General features: G+C 48.4%; 1 protein-coding gene across 2 annotated transcripts in view; it reads right to left on the bottom strand.

The window, feature by feature from the left end:
• LOC133352306 (segment polarity protein dishevelled homolog DVL-3-like) overlaps positions 1-19,578 on the bottom strand; it is a 63,354-nt gene that overhangs the window by 9,068 nt on the left and 34,708 nt on the right. For both annotated transcript variants that reach the window (XM_061567878.1, XM_061567876.1), the window contains exons 3-9: positions 14,101-14,216; positions 12,890-13,008; positions 11,741-11,978; positions 10,311-10,404; positions 2,686-2,755; positions 862-1,001; positions 107-183 (exon numbers count right to left, since the gene is read on the bottom strand). In XM_061567878.1, the coding sequence (XP_061423862.1) occupies positions 107-183; positions 862-1,001; positions 2,686-2,755; positions 10,311-10,404; positions 11,741-11,978; positions 12,890-13,008; positions 14,101-14,216 (854 nt within the window). The remainder of the gene's footprint in view (positions 1-106; positions 184-861; positions 1,002-2,685; positions 2,756-10,310; positions 10,405-11,740; positions 11,979-12,889; positions 13,009-14,100; positions 14,217-19,578) is intronic.

Consider the following 19,578-nt stretch of genomic DNA (forward strand, 5'->3'; position numbering starts at 1 on the left):
CCGGTCTCATCTTGGCAGCCACCGCCGTCATGTGGTGGAGTGCTGCGGTGCCATGCTCGCGCACGCGCGTGTAACACGGCACACGCGTGTAAACGCCGTCACTCACCCGGGCTTGTGCACCACTTCCCGAAGCACACGGACCGCGTCGTCATTGCTCAGGTTTTCAAAGCTCACCTCGTTAACCTGCGCAGAGAGAAATGCATCATCGGCGTGAGCCAAGGACAACCCACCGCTGCGCGGCCAAAGGGCCCTAAGCGTTGCTTTTAAAAGGGCGGTGCAGTGAGGAGGATGATGAGGTCGCACGAGCCTGGTGGCGATTTATGAACGGGAATCCCGAGCGCCCGCATCGATCAGCACGTGGAGCGAGTGCCAATTTGGAATCGACGCAAATTGAGCGCAAACGTTGCCTGCGAGGCAACGGGGCGGAAGCGGGCAGTACGAACGTCGTTGACAAAACAAATGAGATGGGGCAGCAAAAAAAAATAACGACGCAGGCCGATCCGTGAGGTTTGTCACGTGAACAAAACGCGGCCTATGAGTTACTACTCCAGCACGCCAGTGTGTGGGAGAGTAAAGAATCATAATTTAAATGTGTAAACCGCCCTTAAGCAATCGTTCTCAGTAAACCCCCAACGTTTGCAATTCGAGTACGGACACAATCACATTTACGCGATCTAACCCGAAAAAAAAACTTTATTATGGACATTATTGGTGGCGAAAGCCTACCAACTACTCCTTCTACGACGTGTTAAATAGTTACATTTTATTTATCGTCGCCATCCCGGCCCGGCTAGCCATGGCAGACTCTGCCCACCCCACCTTTCCCCCAACCTCCCTCCGACCCCCCACCCCCCAGAGCACCTGCAGCAGCATGTCGCCGGGCTCAATGCGCCCGTCGGCTGCAACAGCGCCGCCTTTCATGATGGAGCCGATGTAGATTCCGCCGTCTCCACGCTCGTTGCTCTGCCCCACGATGCTGATGCCCAGGAAGTTGTACTTCTCTGCAAACGACACGAGGAGTGGGAGGGGGGGTTGGGTCCTTCGTTCACTGGTGGAGGGAGGGGATTCGTGCGACGTGACAAAGCAGTAGCAGTAGGAGCAGCAGCAGCAGTAGAAGCAGCAGTAGCAGCAGTAACTGCAGCAGTAGCAGCAGAAGCAGCTGTAGCAGAAGAAGCAGCAGATGCAGCAGAAGCAGTAGCAGCAGAAGCAGCAGGAGTAGCAGAAACAGCAGCAGCAGCCGCAGCAGAAGCAGCAGATGCAGCAGAAGCAGCAGAAGCAGCAGTAGTAGCAGAAACAGCAGTAGTATCAGCAGCAGCAGAAACAGCAGCAGCAGCAGCCGCAGCAGCAGCATATGCAGCTGCAGCAGCTCGTGGGCGGCAGGGTTCGTGGCGGCGGCGGCGCAGCGCCCACGCTGACGCCACGCAGCAACAAGCGGCCTGCGTTCGATTCCAGACTCGGGCGACTTTCTCCGCGGAGTTTGTATGTCTGTATGTCTGTATCTTAGTATGTTCTCCCCCTGTTCTGCAAGGAGTTTTCCTCCGGCTAAGTCCGATTGGCAAACACAAAACACAACGCGACTGGTAATAGACCAAAAACCTCGCGGTGCTGAAATAAAAAACCACTACCTGCAAACAACTCAAATGAGATCAGACAAATCAGCACTCCCCACCCCCCTCCTACTGCAGAAAGAAAACTTGGCAGCAAAAGAGGAATGAGACTCAGTGAGGCTCTCCTGGACAAAGTAACGTAGTAGTAGGAGTAATAATGACAAAATGCATCACATCCCAATCCCATTCCATTGCTCTGCTGCAGTCTCGTACCAAGGTGTACACATTTAGAAACGTGCACTGACACTATTTAGGATTATTGTGCTGCTATGTAAATGTCCAAATGATGAGCCACTTTTTGTTGAGCTTTTGTGATAGCCAGGTTGCTTCTGAAAAATACGTGAATACCTTCAGTGGGCTTTGCCACTTTTTTCAAATTTTCTTGCTGTGGTTTTCACACCTGATGATGATTGCTTGTGTTGCAATCGAAACGTTGTGAGAATTTTATTGTTTTATTTTTATTATTTTATTATTTCCCTTCTACGGGATGGGGATGGTTTAGTTTTATTTGGAAGTGTTTGGGCGATTTGTTTACCGTTCTTGTACTTTGCACTCCTATCGTATTTTTCTACTGTTTGTTGTTGTAACATTCTTACTCCGTGCCCTTAATGGACATCTGTAAAAAAGAGTTTGATAGCTTATTAGATTCCTCCTGCAGAATCAATATTCTGATAGCGAGAGTCCTGTCAGCAGGGGGCGATGTTTGCCATGCCAGTTTTTTTAACCAAATTCCGTAACTCGCGAGCACATTTATGGGATTTGGCAAAAAATGTGTACCGTGGCGACTCACGAGGCCTACGGCCCTTAATCGAATAACCTCCACTCTGAAGCAGCCAAGGCGTTTGTTAATCATGAATCCCGCAGTGTTAACCGGGCCAGCCACTGGCTTGAACCCACAAGCAGCGTACGTGCCACAAAGGGTGGCTTCATGGCTCGACTTGAGAACCCCGTTTTGCCACGGGCAGCGGCTAAGACGCCAGACTGGAACCGCCCCCCCACCCGTCCACCCCCCCACCCTATACCCCACCACCCGGGGAGTCTGGGTCACTTGTCGCGTCCTCCCTCTCTGCCAACGCACCCATGTTGAGCGTCACGGTGATGATGTTGAGCGACATGGTGGAGTCCGTGATGCTGCTGAACGAAGAAGCCTGGGGAAACAGATGCACGGCGGCACGGGGGGAGGGGGGGGCACAAGTCGGTAAATGTAAGAAGCGAGGGCAGCCCTAGACTCAAACACTGCATTAGTGTTTAACCAAGACTCAGACACAGCCCTAGCCCAGACTCAAACAGAGCCCTAGCCCAGACTCAGCCCTAGCCCAGACTCAGACACAGCCATAGCCCAGACTCAGACACTGCCTGTCCTAGCCCAGACTCAGACACTGCCTGCCCTAGCCCAGATTCAGACAGAGCCGTAGCCACTGCCCTACACTTAACCCTGGACTCAAGACACAGCCCTAACCCAGACAGAGCCGTAGTCTTAACTCGCGTTGAAATTTATCAAACCATGGAATAGCAATGAGACAAAGAGTTTTCTCATGGAACATGAAATGTCATGGAACATGAAATGGAGTCGTTGGATGTGAAATGGAGTCATGGGATACATGAAATGAAGTCATGGGATACGTAAAATGGAGTAATGGGATACATGAAATGGAGTTGTGGGATACATGAAATGGAGTCATGGGATGCATAAAATGGAGTCGTTGGACATGAAATGGAGTCATGAGAAACATGAAATGGAGCCGTGAAACACATGAAATTGAGTCATTTGACACGTGAAATGTTGTTGTGGGATACATGAAATGGAGTCATGGGACACATGGAATGGGGTTATGGGATGCATAAAATGGAGTGGTTGGACGTGATATGGAGTCATTGGCCACATGAAATGAAGTCACGGGACACGTGAAATGAAGTCATGCGATATATGAACTGGAGTCATGGAACATGAAATGGAGTCGTGGGGCATGAAATGGAGTCATGGAATACATGAAATGGAGTCATGGAATACATGAAATGGAGTCATGGGATACATGAAATGGAGTCGTGGGACATAAAATGGAGTCATGGGATACATGAAATTGAGCCGTGGGACATGAACTGGAGTCATGGGATATGACATGGAGTCATGGGACACATGAAATGGAGTCTTGGGATATGTAAAATGGAGTCATGGGATACATGAAATTAAGTCATGGGAAACATGAATTGGAGTCATGCGACACATGAAATGGAGTCATGGGATATATGAACTGGAATTATGAGGGAGAAATGGAGTCGTGGGACATGAAATGGAGTCGAAGGACATGAAATGGATTCATGGGACACTTGAAATGGAGTCATGGGACACATGAAATGGAATCGAAGGACATGAAATGGAGTCATGGGACATGAAATGGAGCAGTGAAATACATGAAATGGAGTAATTTGACACGTGAATTGTTGCCGTGGGATTCATAAAATAGTCATTGGATACATGAAATAGAGTCGTTGGACGTGAAATGGAGTCATGGGATACATGAACTGGAGTCATGGAACATGAAATGGAGTCGTTGGACATGAAATGGAGTCATGGGATACGTAAAATGGAGTCATGGGATACATGAAATACATGAAATGGAGTCATGGATGCACAAAATGGAGTCGTAGGACATGAACTGGAGTCATGGGACACCTGACATGGAGTCGTGGTATATGAAATAGAGTAACGGTACACATGAAATGAAGTCATGAAGTACATGAACTGGAGTCGTGGGACGTGAAATGGAGTTGTGGGATACATGAAATGGAGTCATGGGATACATGAAATGGAGTCGTGGGGTATGAAATGGAGTTGTGGGACACATGAAATTGAGTTGTGGGATACATAAAATGGAGTCGTGGGATACATGAAATGGAGCAGTGAAACACATGAAATGGAGTGATTTGACACGTGAATTGTTGTCGTGGGATTCATGAAATGGAGTCATTGGATACATGAAATGGAGTCGTTGGACGTGAAATGGAGTCATGAAAACATAAATGGAGTTGTTGGATACATGAAATGGAGTCATGGGACAAATGAAATGGAGTCATAGAATACATGAAATGGAGTCATGGGGCATAAAATGGAGTCGTTGGACATGAAATGGAGTCATGGGATACATGAAATGGAGTAGTGGGATACATAAAATGGAGTCGTTGGACGTGAAATGGAGTCGTGGGACACATGAAATGGAGTCATAGGACACATAAAATGGAATTATGGGATACATAAAATGGAGTCGTTGGACGTGAAATGGAGTTGTGGGAGACATGAAATGGAGTCATGGGATACGTAAAATGGAGTCGTTGGACGTGAAATTGAGTAATGGGACACATGAAATGGAGTCATGGGATACATGAAATGAAGTCATGGGCCACATGAAATGGAATCATGGGACACATGAAATGGAGTCATGCGATACATGAACTGGAGTCATGGAACATGAAATGGAGTCGTTGGGCATTAAATGGCGTTGTTGGACGTGAAATGGAGTCATGGAATACATAAAATGGAGACGTTGGACGTGAAATGGAGTCACGGGATACATGAAATGGAGTCATGGGATACATGAAATAGAGTCGTGGGAAACATGAAATGGAGCCGTGAAACACATGAAATGAAGTCATTTGACACGTGAAATGTTGTCGTGGGATACATGAAATGGAGCCATGGGACACATGAACTGGAGTTATGGGACATTAAATGGAGTCGTGGGACATAAAATGGAGTCCTGGGATACGTAAAATAGAGTCTTGGGACACATGAAATGGAGTGGTGGTACATGAAATAGAGTCACGGTACACATGAAATGGAGTCATGAGGTACATGAACTGGAGTCGTGGGACATGAACTGGAGTTGTGGGATACATGAAATGGAGCCGTGGGGTATGAAATGGAGTTGTGGGACACATGAAATGGAGTTGTGGGATACATAAAATGGAGTCGTGGGATACATTAAATGGAGCAGTGAAACACATGAAATGGAGTGATTTGACACGTGAATTGTTGTCGTGGGTTTCATGAAATGGAGTCATTGGATACATGAAATGGAGTCGTTGGACGTGAAATGGAGCCATGAAAACATAAATGGAGTCGTTGGATACATGAAATGGAGTCATGGGACACATGAAATGGAGTCATGGGATACATGAAATGGAGTAATGGGGCATAAAATGGAGTCGTTGGACATGAAATGGAGTCATAGGACACATAAAATGGAGTCATGGGATACATAAAATGGAGTCGTTGGACGTGAAATGGAGTCGTGGGATACATGAAATGGAGTCGTGGGACATGAAATGGAGTCACGGAACACATGAAATGGAGTCATGAGGTACATGAACTGGAGTCGTGGGACGTGAAATGGAGTTGTGGGATACATGAAACGGAGTAGTGAAACACATGAAATGGAGTAATTTGACAAGTGAAATGGAGTCATGGGAAACATGAAATGAAGTCATGGGATTCGTGAAATGGAATCATGGGATTCATGAAATGGAGTTGTGGGATACATAAAATGGGAGTCATGGGATACATGAATTGGAGTCATGGGATATATAAAATGGAGTCAATGGATGTGAAATGGACTCATGGGATTCATGAAATGGAGTTGTGGGATACATGAAATGGAGTCATGGGATACATGAAATGGAGTCATGGGACATGAAATGGAGTTGGACGTGAAATGGAGTCATGGGATACATGAAATGGGGTTATGGGATGCATAAAATGGAGTGGTTGGACGTGAAATTTAGTCATGGGATACATGAAATGGAGTCATGGGACACGTGAAATGGAGTCGTGGGGCATGAAATGGAGTAATTTGACAAGTGAAATGTTGTCATGGGATTCATGAATTGGAGTCATGGGATATATGAAATGGGAGTCGTGGGGCATGTAATGGAGTCATGGAATCCATGAAATTGGGTTATGGGATGCATAAAATGGAGTGGTTGGACGTGAAATTGAGTCGTGGAATACATAAAATGGAGCCATGGGATGCATAAAATGGACTCATGGGATACATGAAATGGAGTCATGGGACATGAAATGGAGTCATGGGACACGTGAAATGGAGTCGTAGGATACATGAAATGGAGTCGTGGGGCATGAAATGGTGTAATTTGACAAGTGAAATGTTGTCATGGGATTCATGAATTGGAGTCGTGGGATACATAAAATTGAGTCATGGGGTACATGAAATGGGAGTCGTGGGACATGTAATGGAGTCATGGAATCCATTAAATTGGGTTATGGGATGCATAAAATGGAGTGGTTGGACGTGAAATTGAGTCGTGGGATACATAAAATGGAGCCATGGGATACACAAAATGGAGTTATGGGATACATAAAATGGAGTCGTGGGATACATAAAATTGAGTCGTTGGACGTGAAATTGAGTCGTTGGATGCATAAAATGAAGTCATGGGACACATGAAATGTAGTCGTGGGATACATAAAATGGAGTCATTGGACATAAAATGGAGTCATGGGATACATAAAATGTAGTCGTGGGATGCATAAAATGGAGTGGTGGGACACATGAAATGGAGTCATGGGACACATGAAATGGAGTCGTTGGACATGAAATGGAGTCATGGGACACATGAAATGGAGTCATGGGACACATGAAATGGAGTCATGGGATACATAAAATGTAGTCGTGGGATGCATAAAATGGAGTGGTGGGACACATGAAATGGAGTCATGGGACACATGAAATGGAGTCGTTGGACATGAAATGGAGTCATGGGATACATCAAATGGAGTAGTTGGATGTGAAATGGAGTCGTGCGACATGTGAAATGGAGCCATGGGACACATACAATGGAGTCATGGGACACATGAAATTGAGTCATGGGACACATGAAATGGAGTCATGGGATACATGAAATGGAGTCAAGGGATACATGAAATGGAGTCATGCGACACGTGAAATGGAGTAATTTGACAAGTGAAATGGAGTCATGGGATACATGAAATGGAGTCATGGAATATGTGAAATGGGGTTATGGGATGCATAAAATGGACTCATGGGACACATGAAATGGAGTCATGGGATACATGAAATGGAGTCGTTGGACATAAAATGGAGTCATGGGATGCATAAAATGGAGTCAAGGGACACATGAAATTGAGTCATGGGACACGTGAAATGGAGTCATGGGATACATGAAATGGAGTCATGGGATACATAAAATGGAGTCATGGGATACATGAAATGGAGTCATGGGACACATAAAATGGAGTCATGGGATACATGAAATGGAGTCATGGGATATATAAAATGGAGTCGTTGGACGTGAAATGGTGTCATGGGATTCATGAAATGGAGTTGTGGGATACATAAAATGGTGTCATGCGATATATAAAATGGAGTCGTGGGACGTGAAATGGAGTTGTGGGATACATAAAATGGAGTCATGGGATACATGAAATGGAGTCATGGGATACATGAAATGGAGTCATGGGACATGAAATGGAGTTGGACGTGACATGGAGTCATGGGATACATGAAATGGAGTCATGGAATTCATGAAATGAATGGGGTTATGGGATGCATAAAATGGAGTGGTTGGACGTGAAATGTAGTCATGGGATACATGAAATGGAGTCATGGGATACATAAAATGGTGTCATGGGATACATAAAATGGAGTCATGGGACACGTGAAATGGAGTCGTAGGATACATTAAATGGAGTCGTGGGGCATGAAATGGAGTCATTTGACAAGTGAAATGTTGTCATGGGATTCATGAATTGGAGTCATGGGATACATGAAATTGGGTTATGGGATGCATAAAATGGAGTGGTTGGACGTGAAATTGAGTCGTGGAATACATAAAATGGAGCCATGGGATGCATAAAATGGACTCATGGGACACATGAAATTGAGTCATGGGACACATGAAATGGAGTCATGGGATACATGAAATGGAGTCTTTGGACATAAAATGGAGTCATGGGATGCATAAAATGGAGTCAAGGGACACATGAAATTGAGTCATGGGACACATGAAATGGAGTCATGGGATACATGAAATGGAGTCATGGGATACATAAAATGGAGTCATGGGATACATGAAATGGAGTCATGGGACACATAAAATGGAGTCATGGGATACATAAAATGGAGTCATGGGATACATGAAATGGAGTAATTTGACAAGTGAAATGGAGTCATGGGATACATGAAATGGAGTCATGGAATACGTGAAATGGGGTTATGGGATGCATAAAATGGAGTCGTTGGACATGAAATGGAGTCATGGGATACATGAAATGGAGTCATGGGACACGTGAAATGGAGTCGTAGGATACATGAAATGGAGTCGTGGGGCATGGAATGGTGTAATTTGACAATTGAAATGTTGTCATGGGATTCATGAATTGGAGTCATGGGATACATAAAATGGAGTCATGGGACATGAAATGGAGTCATGGGACATGAAATGGAGTCATGGGACACGTGAAATGGAGTCGTAGGATACATTAAATGGAGTCGTGGGGCATGAAATGGTGTGATTTGACAAGTGAAATGTTGTCATGGGATTCATGAATTGGAGTCGTGGGATACATAAAATTGAGTCATGGGGTACATGAAATGGGAGTCGTGGGACATGTAATGGAGTCATGGAATCCATTAAATTGGGTTATGGGATGCATAAAATGGAGTGGTTGGACGTGAAATTGAGTCGTGGGATACATAAAATGGAGCCATGGGATACACAAAATGGAGTTATGGGATACATAAAATGGAGTCGTGGGATACATAAAATTGAGTCGTTGGACGTGAAATTGAGTCGTTGGATGCATAAAATGAAGTCATGGGACACATGAAATGTAGTCGTGGGATACATAAAATGGAGTCATTGGACATAAAATGGAGTCATGGGATACATAAAATGTAGTCGTGGGATGCATAAAATGGAGTGGTGGGACACATGAAATGGAGTCATGGGACACATGAAATGGAGTCGTTGGACATGAAATGGAGTCATGGGACACATGAAATGGAGTCATGGGATACATAAAATGGAGTAGTTGGATGTGAAATGGAGTCGTGCGACATGTGAAATGGAGCCATGGGACACATACAATGGAGTCATAGGACACATGAAATGGAGTCGTTGGACATGAAATGGAGTCATGGGACATATGAAATGGAGTCATGGGATACATAAAATGGAGTCGTTAGATGTGAAATGGAGTCATGCGACACGTGAAATGGAGTCATGGGATACATAAAATGGAGTCGTAGGATACATGAAACGGAGTAGTGAAACACATGAAATGGAGTAATTTGACAAGTGAAATGTTGTCATGGGATTCATGAAATGGAGTCATAGGACACATGAAATGGAGTCATGGGATACATGAACTAGAGTCATTGGACATGAAAAGGAGTCGTTGAATACATGAAATAGAGTTGTGGGATACATTAAATTGAGTCAATGGACACATGAAATGAAGTCGTGGGACATGAAATGGAGTCATGGGAAATGGAATGGAGTCGTGGGACATGGAATGGAGCCGTGGGATGCATGAAATGGAGTCATGGGACACAAGAAATGAAACCGTGTGATATGAAATCGCAGTTGGCTTGTGTCCTGCATGCCACGCGTTTTTCCGCCAGGCCTGGTCGAAGCCCGGCCGAGACGCGGGAGAGAGCAACCCACCCGATCCATCTCCTGCATGCGGTGCTTCCTCCGCCGGCGGCGGTGGCGCTTGAGAAGCCGCGAGGAGCCCGTCTGCTCGGTGGACGTGCTGAACCTAGATGGAGCACGCACACAGGCGCGGGCCGGCGGTTACACGGGGACAGCAGAAGCAGCAGTCATCACGATGGGAGCAGGGTGGCGAGCAGGGTGGCAATCAGGCAAGAGCCGCGGCTACTGGACAGTCATCTAGATAGATGGCTGCAGTTACGTGCTATGAACGAGGGACAAAGCCCGAAACGTTGCCTGTTACATATATTTCCTTTGAAGGCCACGGTGTCATTGACGAATGCGCCGAGTTCTAAAAATATTCATGATAAATATATATACACGTGGCATATATCTCTTGGTTTGACACACAGCTCAGAGACGGGGAGATTAATGAAGGAAATGGAACAAGTGCTGAACGGCTCACGAAGAAGGACGAAGAGAGGTCCGCTCGGAACGACTCTGAGAATGAGAGAGAGTGAACGCGTGGATTGCGCAGCAGGTCGATTACATACGTTTAACTCAAGCAGCGTTGAGGGTCGCTGCGATAGCTAGGAGATGTTAACTACCTCGCCTGGAGCCTTATCTGGTAAAATGAACAAGAATAGTTTCGTTTTTATAGTTTATAGTTTTTAGTGGCCTGCAAGGGTTGAGGCCCGATGGAGGAGATTAGCGGTAAGAGTGGCAGTTGAGCAAAGGATGTCGGCCGTGGAAACTGAGAGATAAAATCGGCTCGCGTGTAGGTGCTGGGTGGATTGTCGCTTCGCGGGATCGTGAGAGATATTCGACATTTTGGGGAGAGGCCTTCATCCAGCAGTGGATTGATAACAGTTGATGGCGATTATTAACTTGTTGGAGGCCCAAAACTTCAAGTAGCCAGCAACAAACTATTTTTTTTATGTTTTATTTTACCAGGTAAGGGCCACTGAGCTGTGGAGCTCTTTTTCAGAAGTGACCTGGCTATCAAAAATGACAGCCCAACGAAGTGGCTCATCACATGGAAATGTATAGCAGCCAAATACTCTAAATGCGTGACGTTCTAAATGCGGACGTGAAAACCGGGGGAACCGGAGAAATATCCTCGCGACCACGGGGAGACATGCAAACACCAAATATACAGCAGGCATCAGGATCGGGGATCGAACCCACGACTTCCATACCAGGCGAGGGAGTTAACATCTCACCACCGTGGCAGAAAACAGCACCACCCACGTTGTATTGGATAAAAGATTGCAAAAAAGGACGGCGGGAGTAAATTCTTCAGTGGAACCGAAGACATCCGGCAGAGTTGACGAACAACAGCGATTGGCCGGCCGAGCAAAACGCACGCCAACGTCGGCCCAACGTTGTGGTGCGTGTGTGCATGCGTGCTGGGGCGAGCGGGGCCCCTCCCGGGCGTCGCTCACCGGCTGGCGTTGTCGTCGTCCTCGTCCTCCTCCGAGTCGAAAGCGCTCGTCTCCTCCAGCTCGCTGCTCACCACGCTCGACGCGTCGTACGCGTGCTGGTGAGGCGCCGCTGGCGCCGCGTGGTGGTGGTGGTGGTGGGGAGCCGCCACTGCATGGTGAGGGGGGGCGTGGTGAGGGTGCTGCGGCGCGTGCAGCGGCCGGCCTGGCACGGGCTTCACCAGCCCATTTGGCCTCGGTCCTGTGGCGAAAACATCAACAACGTCATCGATGACAATGTCAAAGATGACGACGATAATCCTGGTTGTTTTAAGTTAGGCCACGATGATCTGGCATTAATTTGTGTTGTAAAGGCCCTCCACCACCCGACACGGCCAAACATCGGAGGGTCTCAATGACACGGATTGTTTCCAAATCGTTACGTGGCCTAACCAAAAGATCTCTTGCAATATTGGCTGCGGGTGTGCGTTATCTTAAAACCTGTTTTCGTTTTCTCCAGATTTTCATCCCAATTGTGCAATCAGCTTCGCGTCGGATCCATTCAGAAAACTCGCAGAGCACCACGACCCCCCCCCCCCCCCCCCCAATTCGTGTTCAGGCCACGGAAGCGGATATCGCAGAGCTACCTTAAAAGTGCAGTGCAGCGAAACCCCCCCCCCCACCTCCGCTGTTTTGTGCTTGTACATTTCTGCGTCTACGCCCCCCCGCCTTCACCAACCCGGACAAAGACAGAGATACGGACGGGCGGACGGGCGGACGGAGCTAATGCAGCAACGCTGTCACCCTGAGCAGGAAAGGCGCCGCGATCCGACGCTGCCGCTAATCCTGCGCCTGCTGCGGCGTCCCACGAGGCCGCTCTGAGCCTGCAGGCGCACGCGGGCCAGAGCGGCACGGTGGGGGCGGGGGGTTGGTGGAGCAGCTGTTGAGCGTGACCGCCAGCGTGACCCCGCCCGAGTGACCCCCAGTGACGGGGAGGAGGAGGGTGGCGGTGGGCGGCGGCTGCTCATGTCGGAGCATCCTCCAACGATCCGTCCGTCCATCCCTGCTCGGAATAATCCGGCAGTTCTGAATGAATGCAGTGGTGTCGGTGACGTGGTGGGGGGGGTGGGCGGGAATTGGCAGGACGGCTCGAGATGCGAGATTCACGCGCACCTGTGTGCTCATGCCGAGGATCCCGGTCTCTCCGCGACCGTCTCTCGCTCCGTGCCGACAGCACCGACTCCGTGTCTGTGGCCTGGTCCAGGCTTTCCTGGCTGCCGGCGGGGTTGGGGCTGAGACATGCAAACAAGAACAACTGAGATGTGCCGTGTACCCCTTTAACGGGCTGTTGGGTGTTGGTGAGCGCCTGTGAAAGCTGGCACGGAACGCAGGAGGGTGGTGTGGCCAGCACCACAAGAGATTTTGGCGACGATGATGATGACGATAATAATCATGGTGAAGATGACAATAATGATGAAGTTGAGAGGTACGGTGGATGTGGTGTGCTGGGTGCAGAAACGTTTAAAAGGGTCGATAGTAGACCGGAGTAAGTGGCATGTGACGAGCATCCACAGCTCAATGCAAAGGTATACTGGATGTGGTGTGCCGAGTGTGTAAATATGTCACAGACATGAACAGACCTGGCTGAAATTAAGCTCTCGTCTCACAGAAACACCCACTGGCTGACACAGAGACCCACAGACACCCATAAAAGACTTACATAAACTCACACAAGAGACACGATCTTATAGAGCCCCCGTAGACTCACGAAGAGATGCAGTCTCACGCATAGGCTTAATTCAGTCGCTGAATACAGATTAATATTTTCTGGGTTGCTGGTATAGCCTGGGGCGGTGGTTCTCAACCTTATTTGGCTACTGCTGCACTTCCCCTCGTTGAATTTTAATTCAAACGAGTAACCCCCTTGGCCTGACCCAACATGGTCCTGAGAAAATAAATGTACAAATAATGAACATCAACATTTTGTCCATCTTGAGAGATATCATCCTAACAAGTTAGTAACTGCAAGCGAATAAAAAGAATGTCAACGGACGCTCTGCGTGCGTGATGTCATTTGCCAGCGCTCGCTGGTTGCTCTTGGAAACCAACATTGCTTACGATCAATGAGTTTAGAAAGGTCTTCTATATCATTCTAGGTTGCCAAATGGATTAAAAATATTATCGTAGTTAGATTAATACGCGATCGCTCACCAATGCCTTTCACGTACAATATAATTTCGCAGGTTTATAAATCACCTCGCGTAACACACACACCCCCCTGGTTGAGAAACCACCGGTCTAGACTACGTGAGCGGAATGATTAAGCTCCTCAGCCTAACAGCGAGAGTGTATAGTGGACACGGTGTCCCAGGTGGGGGTCTTACTGGAAGGAGGGCGGCCGCGAGTCTCCTATACCGCCTGTCCGCTCCAGCGGCGGGGGCAGCTCCGCCTTGGGCTCCGAGCACTGCGAGCCGGTCTCCGAGGGGTCGGCGGCCACCAGCTGATGAGCACAAGGCAAAGGCGACGCACAAGCAGTTCATTCACGAGGTTTGACGATTTTAAAACAAACAAAAAAACTACACAATTTTTTTTACTGACCTATTATGTAGCGAACCTGGCTATCACAAATCATAGCTCAACGAAGTGGCTCACGTGGACATTTATAGCAGCCAAATACTCTTAAACACGTGACGTTGATTCTAAATGTGGAGGGAAAAACCAGAGGACCCGGAGAAGAATCGACGCAACCACGGGGAGAACATGCAGAATTCAAATAAACAGCAGCAGGCGTCAGGGTTGGGATCGAACCCACGACGCTGGTATACCAGGCGAGGTAGTTAACAAAAAAAACACGAGGTGCAATCATTGCGCGTACGCCTGGACGCATCTGCCCTCTTATGAGCATTAATAATAGTGGCTTATCGTCACGTGGAAATTTAAAGCAGCCAAATAATCTAAACGCGTGATGTTGATTCTAAATGTGGAGGGAAAAAAACCAGAGGACCCAGAGTAAAATCCACGTGACCACGGGGAAAGAGACACAGCAAACTCCAAATAAACAGCAGGCAGTAGGTTCGGGATCGAACCCACGACCTCCTGTATACAAGGCAAGGTAGTTAACAAACACGAGGTGCAATCATCGCGTGTAAGCCTGGACATTGTTATGCTTTCCAACCACGTGTTTGCCCTCTCATGAGCATTAATAACAACATTGATATTCCAACTCAAAAAATGCTTTTACATCGCACCTCCAACATTCCAAGGGCACCCCCCAGTGGCAGCTGTCCCCGTGCGGCACGAGGTACAGAGCACCTGGCCTGCAAGTGGCCATTGGTCTGCCAGGAGTGAGGGAGAGAGGCGATTGCTGTTGTGTGTGATCCAAATCGAGGGGATTTGCTGGGTTTTTTTTACATTTCTTCCAAACTTGGACCGCGGAACGCCGGCAAATGCAGTGATTTGACGGTCACAGGACCAACGCGACGTCCACTACGAAGCAGACGGCCCGTAGTATTTTATGGTGAATACCGCCGCCCCCCCCCCCCCCAGGTGCGTGACGTCATTTATGGACGGCCCCCTAGGCGCACAACGGCGCCAGATGGCGTTCCAGAATCGGCTTGTCATGTTCGGCGATTCCACTGGGATAGCAATTCGGGCTACGAATTAGTTGTGTTGTTTAAAAAAAGAAATAGAAATAACGGCCTTTTGTTAAGAAGAGGGATATTCCGGGGATAACGTGCCGCTGAATTAAAATCTGGCAACTCGAGGGCTCCCCGTGGAAATATCGCCGCACGCGTCCTCATTATGCGTTGGCGCAGAGCATCCCGTGGTAGCCGGTTATGCATCGCCGCGTGTTCGAGTCCACCGGGCCTACCTCACGGCACCACCCTCAATATTCTCCACGGCAAGCATCTGTTCCAGAAAACACACTACCCGAGCGGATTCCATCTTTCTGGGCCTCATCGGCAGAGTCGAAGCAACGGACAAAACGTCGGGGGGGGGGGGGCAGTAGAAGCTGCTGGGATACGAGAAAAAAAAGTTCAACTCACACATTACATACGTACATTATGAGCTGCAGGGCTGAGCAGCAACTCATTAAACATTGGGAGCAGGCGGTGGGGGGTAAATCCAGCGCCCACCTCCACATGCCATGACAATTTGCTTAATTATTCAGAGCTGCAATTACAAACTGAACAAATCCCTTTGTGCGATGTAGTCTTGTTTGCATTGTTACTAATCAACTAATTAATCTGCGCATTGTCACAGCTACGTGTAAACAGGAAGGAGGGGAGGCTTGGTCTCGTCCCCCCCCCATCCCATCAACACGATAACAACGGACTCAGAGGGGCTCTCATCCGTGTCGCGAGCCTTTCGCGACGAGCTGGGAGGGAGGGGTTTCGACGGGTCGCCTGCAGTCGGTGCGGCTTGGCCGCTCCAAGGTGCACCCCTTCGGAAGGGATTGAGATAGGGGAGAGAGATGTAATCGGAAGAGAGATACGGGAAGTGACAGCAAGGGAGGTGCACGTTCTCATCCTCGCAGCGGCGGCTTTCGGGTGGTCATCGTACAAAGACGGTGGTCACCGCAGCGCGCGCCTTAAGATTCGCTTCTGCGGCCGTCTGAAACGCCACTCGCTCTTTCTTCCGATACAAGGCAGCCACTGGGATCGATGCACTTTTAAGTGTAGATTGAAGAGTAATTTCTTTACAACCGCTTTTTGCTTTTAGTTTGCTGTCCTTATTCGGCACCTCCGAGGAGCACGGTTGGCTAACGTACGGCGCAAAAGAAGTTCAACATACGCACACACGTTCAGAATTGTGGCGGGAGAGACGTGCAGCAGGGGACACCTAATCACCGCCACGCTGTGTGTGTGTATATCAGAGGAGACTGGGGGGGCGGGAGGTCACGGGACAGTCCCAGGTGCTACGGGTTCTCAGGGGAGGGAAGCCGCTAATGGCAACAGCTGCCTTCTTCTGCACACAACGCCGGCCGCACGGCCCCCCCCCCCCCGTACAAACACTTGCCGCCACGTCGCCCCCCCCCCCCCGTACAAACACTTGCCCCCCCCCCGTATAAACACTTGCCACCGCGTCGCCCCCCCACCGAGCCGCAGCGCCGGTTAGCGAACAGCTGTTTAAGGCCGGCATGTCGCACATGCGCAACAACGGAGGAAGGGGGGGGCGTGGAGGCAGTGTGGCCTTGCAACTATCTTTACATCATTCAGCTGCACACACGAATCTAAACTAATACACTTTTAATTATTTTACCAGGCAAGGCCCCACCAAGCTATACAGGTGTTTTTCAGAAGTGACCTTGGCCACAATTAAGTGGCTTATCACGTGGAAATATATAGCAGCCAAATAATTTAAATGTGTATTTATAGATGTGGAGGGAAAAACCGGAGGACCTGGAGAAAAATCCACGCGACCACGGAGAGAACATGCAGGCGTCAGGGTCGGGATCAAACCAGTGACCTCCTGTATACCTGGCGAGGGAGTTAACATCTCTCCACTGCTAGATTTTAACTTGACCGGGAAACGTGAAAGTGTCATGATTCCTGGACAAGATTCCATACGAGAACGACGATGATGTTGATGATAATAATAAAATCAGTTTTATAAAGCGCCTTTCAAACTGGTAATCTCAAAGCACTATACATTCGAGGTATAACTTGAAAAAAACACTGACCACACCAGTAAAACCCCAATCACAAGACAATAAAACCCAAATATACAAATATCCAACAGATTATCGGTGGATGCCAGGGAAGCTACTTATAAAACCCAGTTAGAAATGTCACGTTGCAATCGAGTTGAGTAAATCGTGCACGGCAGTAGAAGAGTAGGCCCAATACCAGCGTAGAAGAGCGCCCCTCTCTCATGGAGGTCCTATGCCAGCAGTGTCACTCCTCGAGCAAAACACTGCAGGGCTGCACCTTTACCTTTATCCATAATTAGCACATGGAGGTGTTGGTAATTGCGTTAAACCCGGTTATCACAGCTCCGTCATTACCTTGGGGCGACTCGTTGGGTGCCCTTGAGCGTCATAACCGTGTGAGCCGTGCCCGCTGCGCTTCGATCTGTCCTGGCAGTGACCGTGAACGAGGACACTGGGGTAGTTGCTCATCAATACACGATGGAATAAAGTTTCGGTAGTAACTCCCGCGTTGTTTTCCTCGCTTCCACTTGCGCGATCCTCCCTTCGTCGTCTATTGCGACGCGACTCGCTCCCAACACCAGCCAACGCGCGCACGCACGCACACAAGGACTTTCTGAGGGGGTGACGAGATTCCACAACAGCATCCGTTTATCTGTACACCTCTATGTACACGGTGAGCATAAGAATCAAATCTGGCTGTCGCCTGATGAAGCTGGTTGTAATTACTGGTGAAACATCGTACTCAGATTGTAAATGTTGTGGCTTTACTCTCCAACACACCGGTCTGCTGTACTAGTGACGAATTGGCACGTTCCGTTTACGTGACAAACCTTACTAATTGGCTGTGTTGGGTGGTGGTGGGTTTAACGACACATTTATATAATTACGCGATCTAACCGAAAAAACCTGTATTATATAAGAATTACAATTGGTTCGAGTTGGTGAGCCATTGTTATAATAATCAATATTCTAACCATTGTCTCCTGTGCACGGGGGCTAAGCTCCACGAGAGGTTTTTTTTTGGTTTGGTCACGTAAATATAAGTGTGTCGTTAAACCCGCCACCGCCCGACACAGCCAATTAGTAAGGTTTGTCACGTCAACAGGTTTGTTACGTCGGGTGGCGGCGGGTTCAAAGACACATTTATATTTACGTGATCCAACCCAAAAAAAAAACCCCCTCTAGTATGGACAATATTGGTCGCGAAAGCCTACGTCGTGGTAAACGGGGGCTAAGCTGTCCGCGTGGTGGCCGGAAAACCGCCCGTTCACAAGAATCCCTCCCAGCACAAAAAGCGTCAGCAGGCAATGGTGGCCGTAAGCACAACGACGATTCCTAAGAGAGGATGAAGCTGCCACGCGGCTCTCTCACAGTCCCCCTGTCCCTGCTGTCTCACGGTTTAGATTTCTCCGCGCGCTGGGCGCCTAAGACAAATAGTATCCGTGCGGATTACCACACGCAGTGGCGGTGGTGTCACGTGACATCCTTTGTGCGAGGCATGATGGGAGAGGCCCGATCCTACGGGTCACACTATCCCCTGTGCGCGCTTTCCGTCCAGGAATCACCATCTGTGTGTATTGGTGTCGTTCAATGATGCGCTATGAATAAGAAGGTCCACGGGCCAAAATGTCTCCTGTTATATATTACCGTACTTTCCCTTTAAGGCATCGGTTCTTAACTTGGGGTGCATCACGCACCCCCTGGGCATACGAGATGCCCTTTCTGGGGGTGCGAGACGTGGCCAGATTTGTTTTAGAAGGTAAATCATTGAAAACACAAATTTAGTAAGGGCACGCAAATACAACAGCTACTTTGTTTCATCAAACCCTATGTATTTATTAACATTATACATTTTTGTTTTACAATTGGGAACCAAAGGGGTGCAAAGGCTGCAGTAAAGGTGAAGAACCGCTGCTTCAAAGCCACATGGTGTTAATGGAAAATGTGTTGAGTGGTCTTGCTAGCAGCTGTGCTTGTGCACCACTGCCAATGCAGCAGCAGCAGAATCACCAAATAATGCTTGGATTTGAATGACTGAATCACTGCCTCGTTTAACGGCTAGTGATGCGCACCATAAAGACACAGTTCCCGCGTACAGTCTAAGCAGGCTGTTGGGGCAAGTGCTGCGAGCGAGGACCTCCGAAGGCACACGAGGGGGTGGTGCGGCCAGTACAACGCCCGGCCAACCTTGGTCTCTAAAGTGCTGATA

This window comes from Lethenteron reissneri, chromosome 40 (assembly GCF_015708825.2).
Source record: "Lethenteron reissneri isolate LAM-NWPU_2019-01 chromosome 40, ASM1570882v1, whole genome shotgun sequence".
NCBI lineage: Eukaryota > Metazoa > Chordata > Hyperoartia > Petromyzontiformes > Petromyzontidae > Lethenteron > Lethenteron reissneri.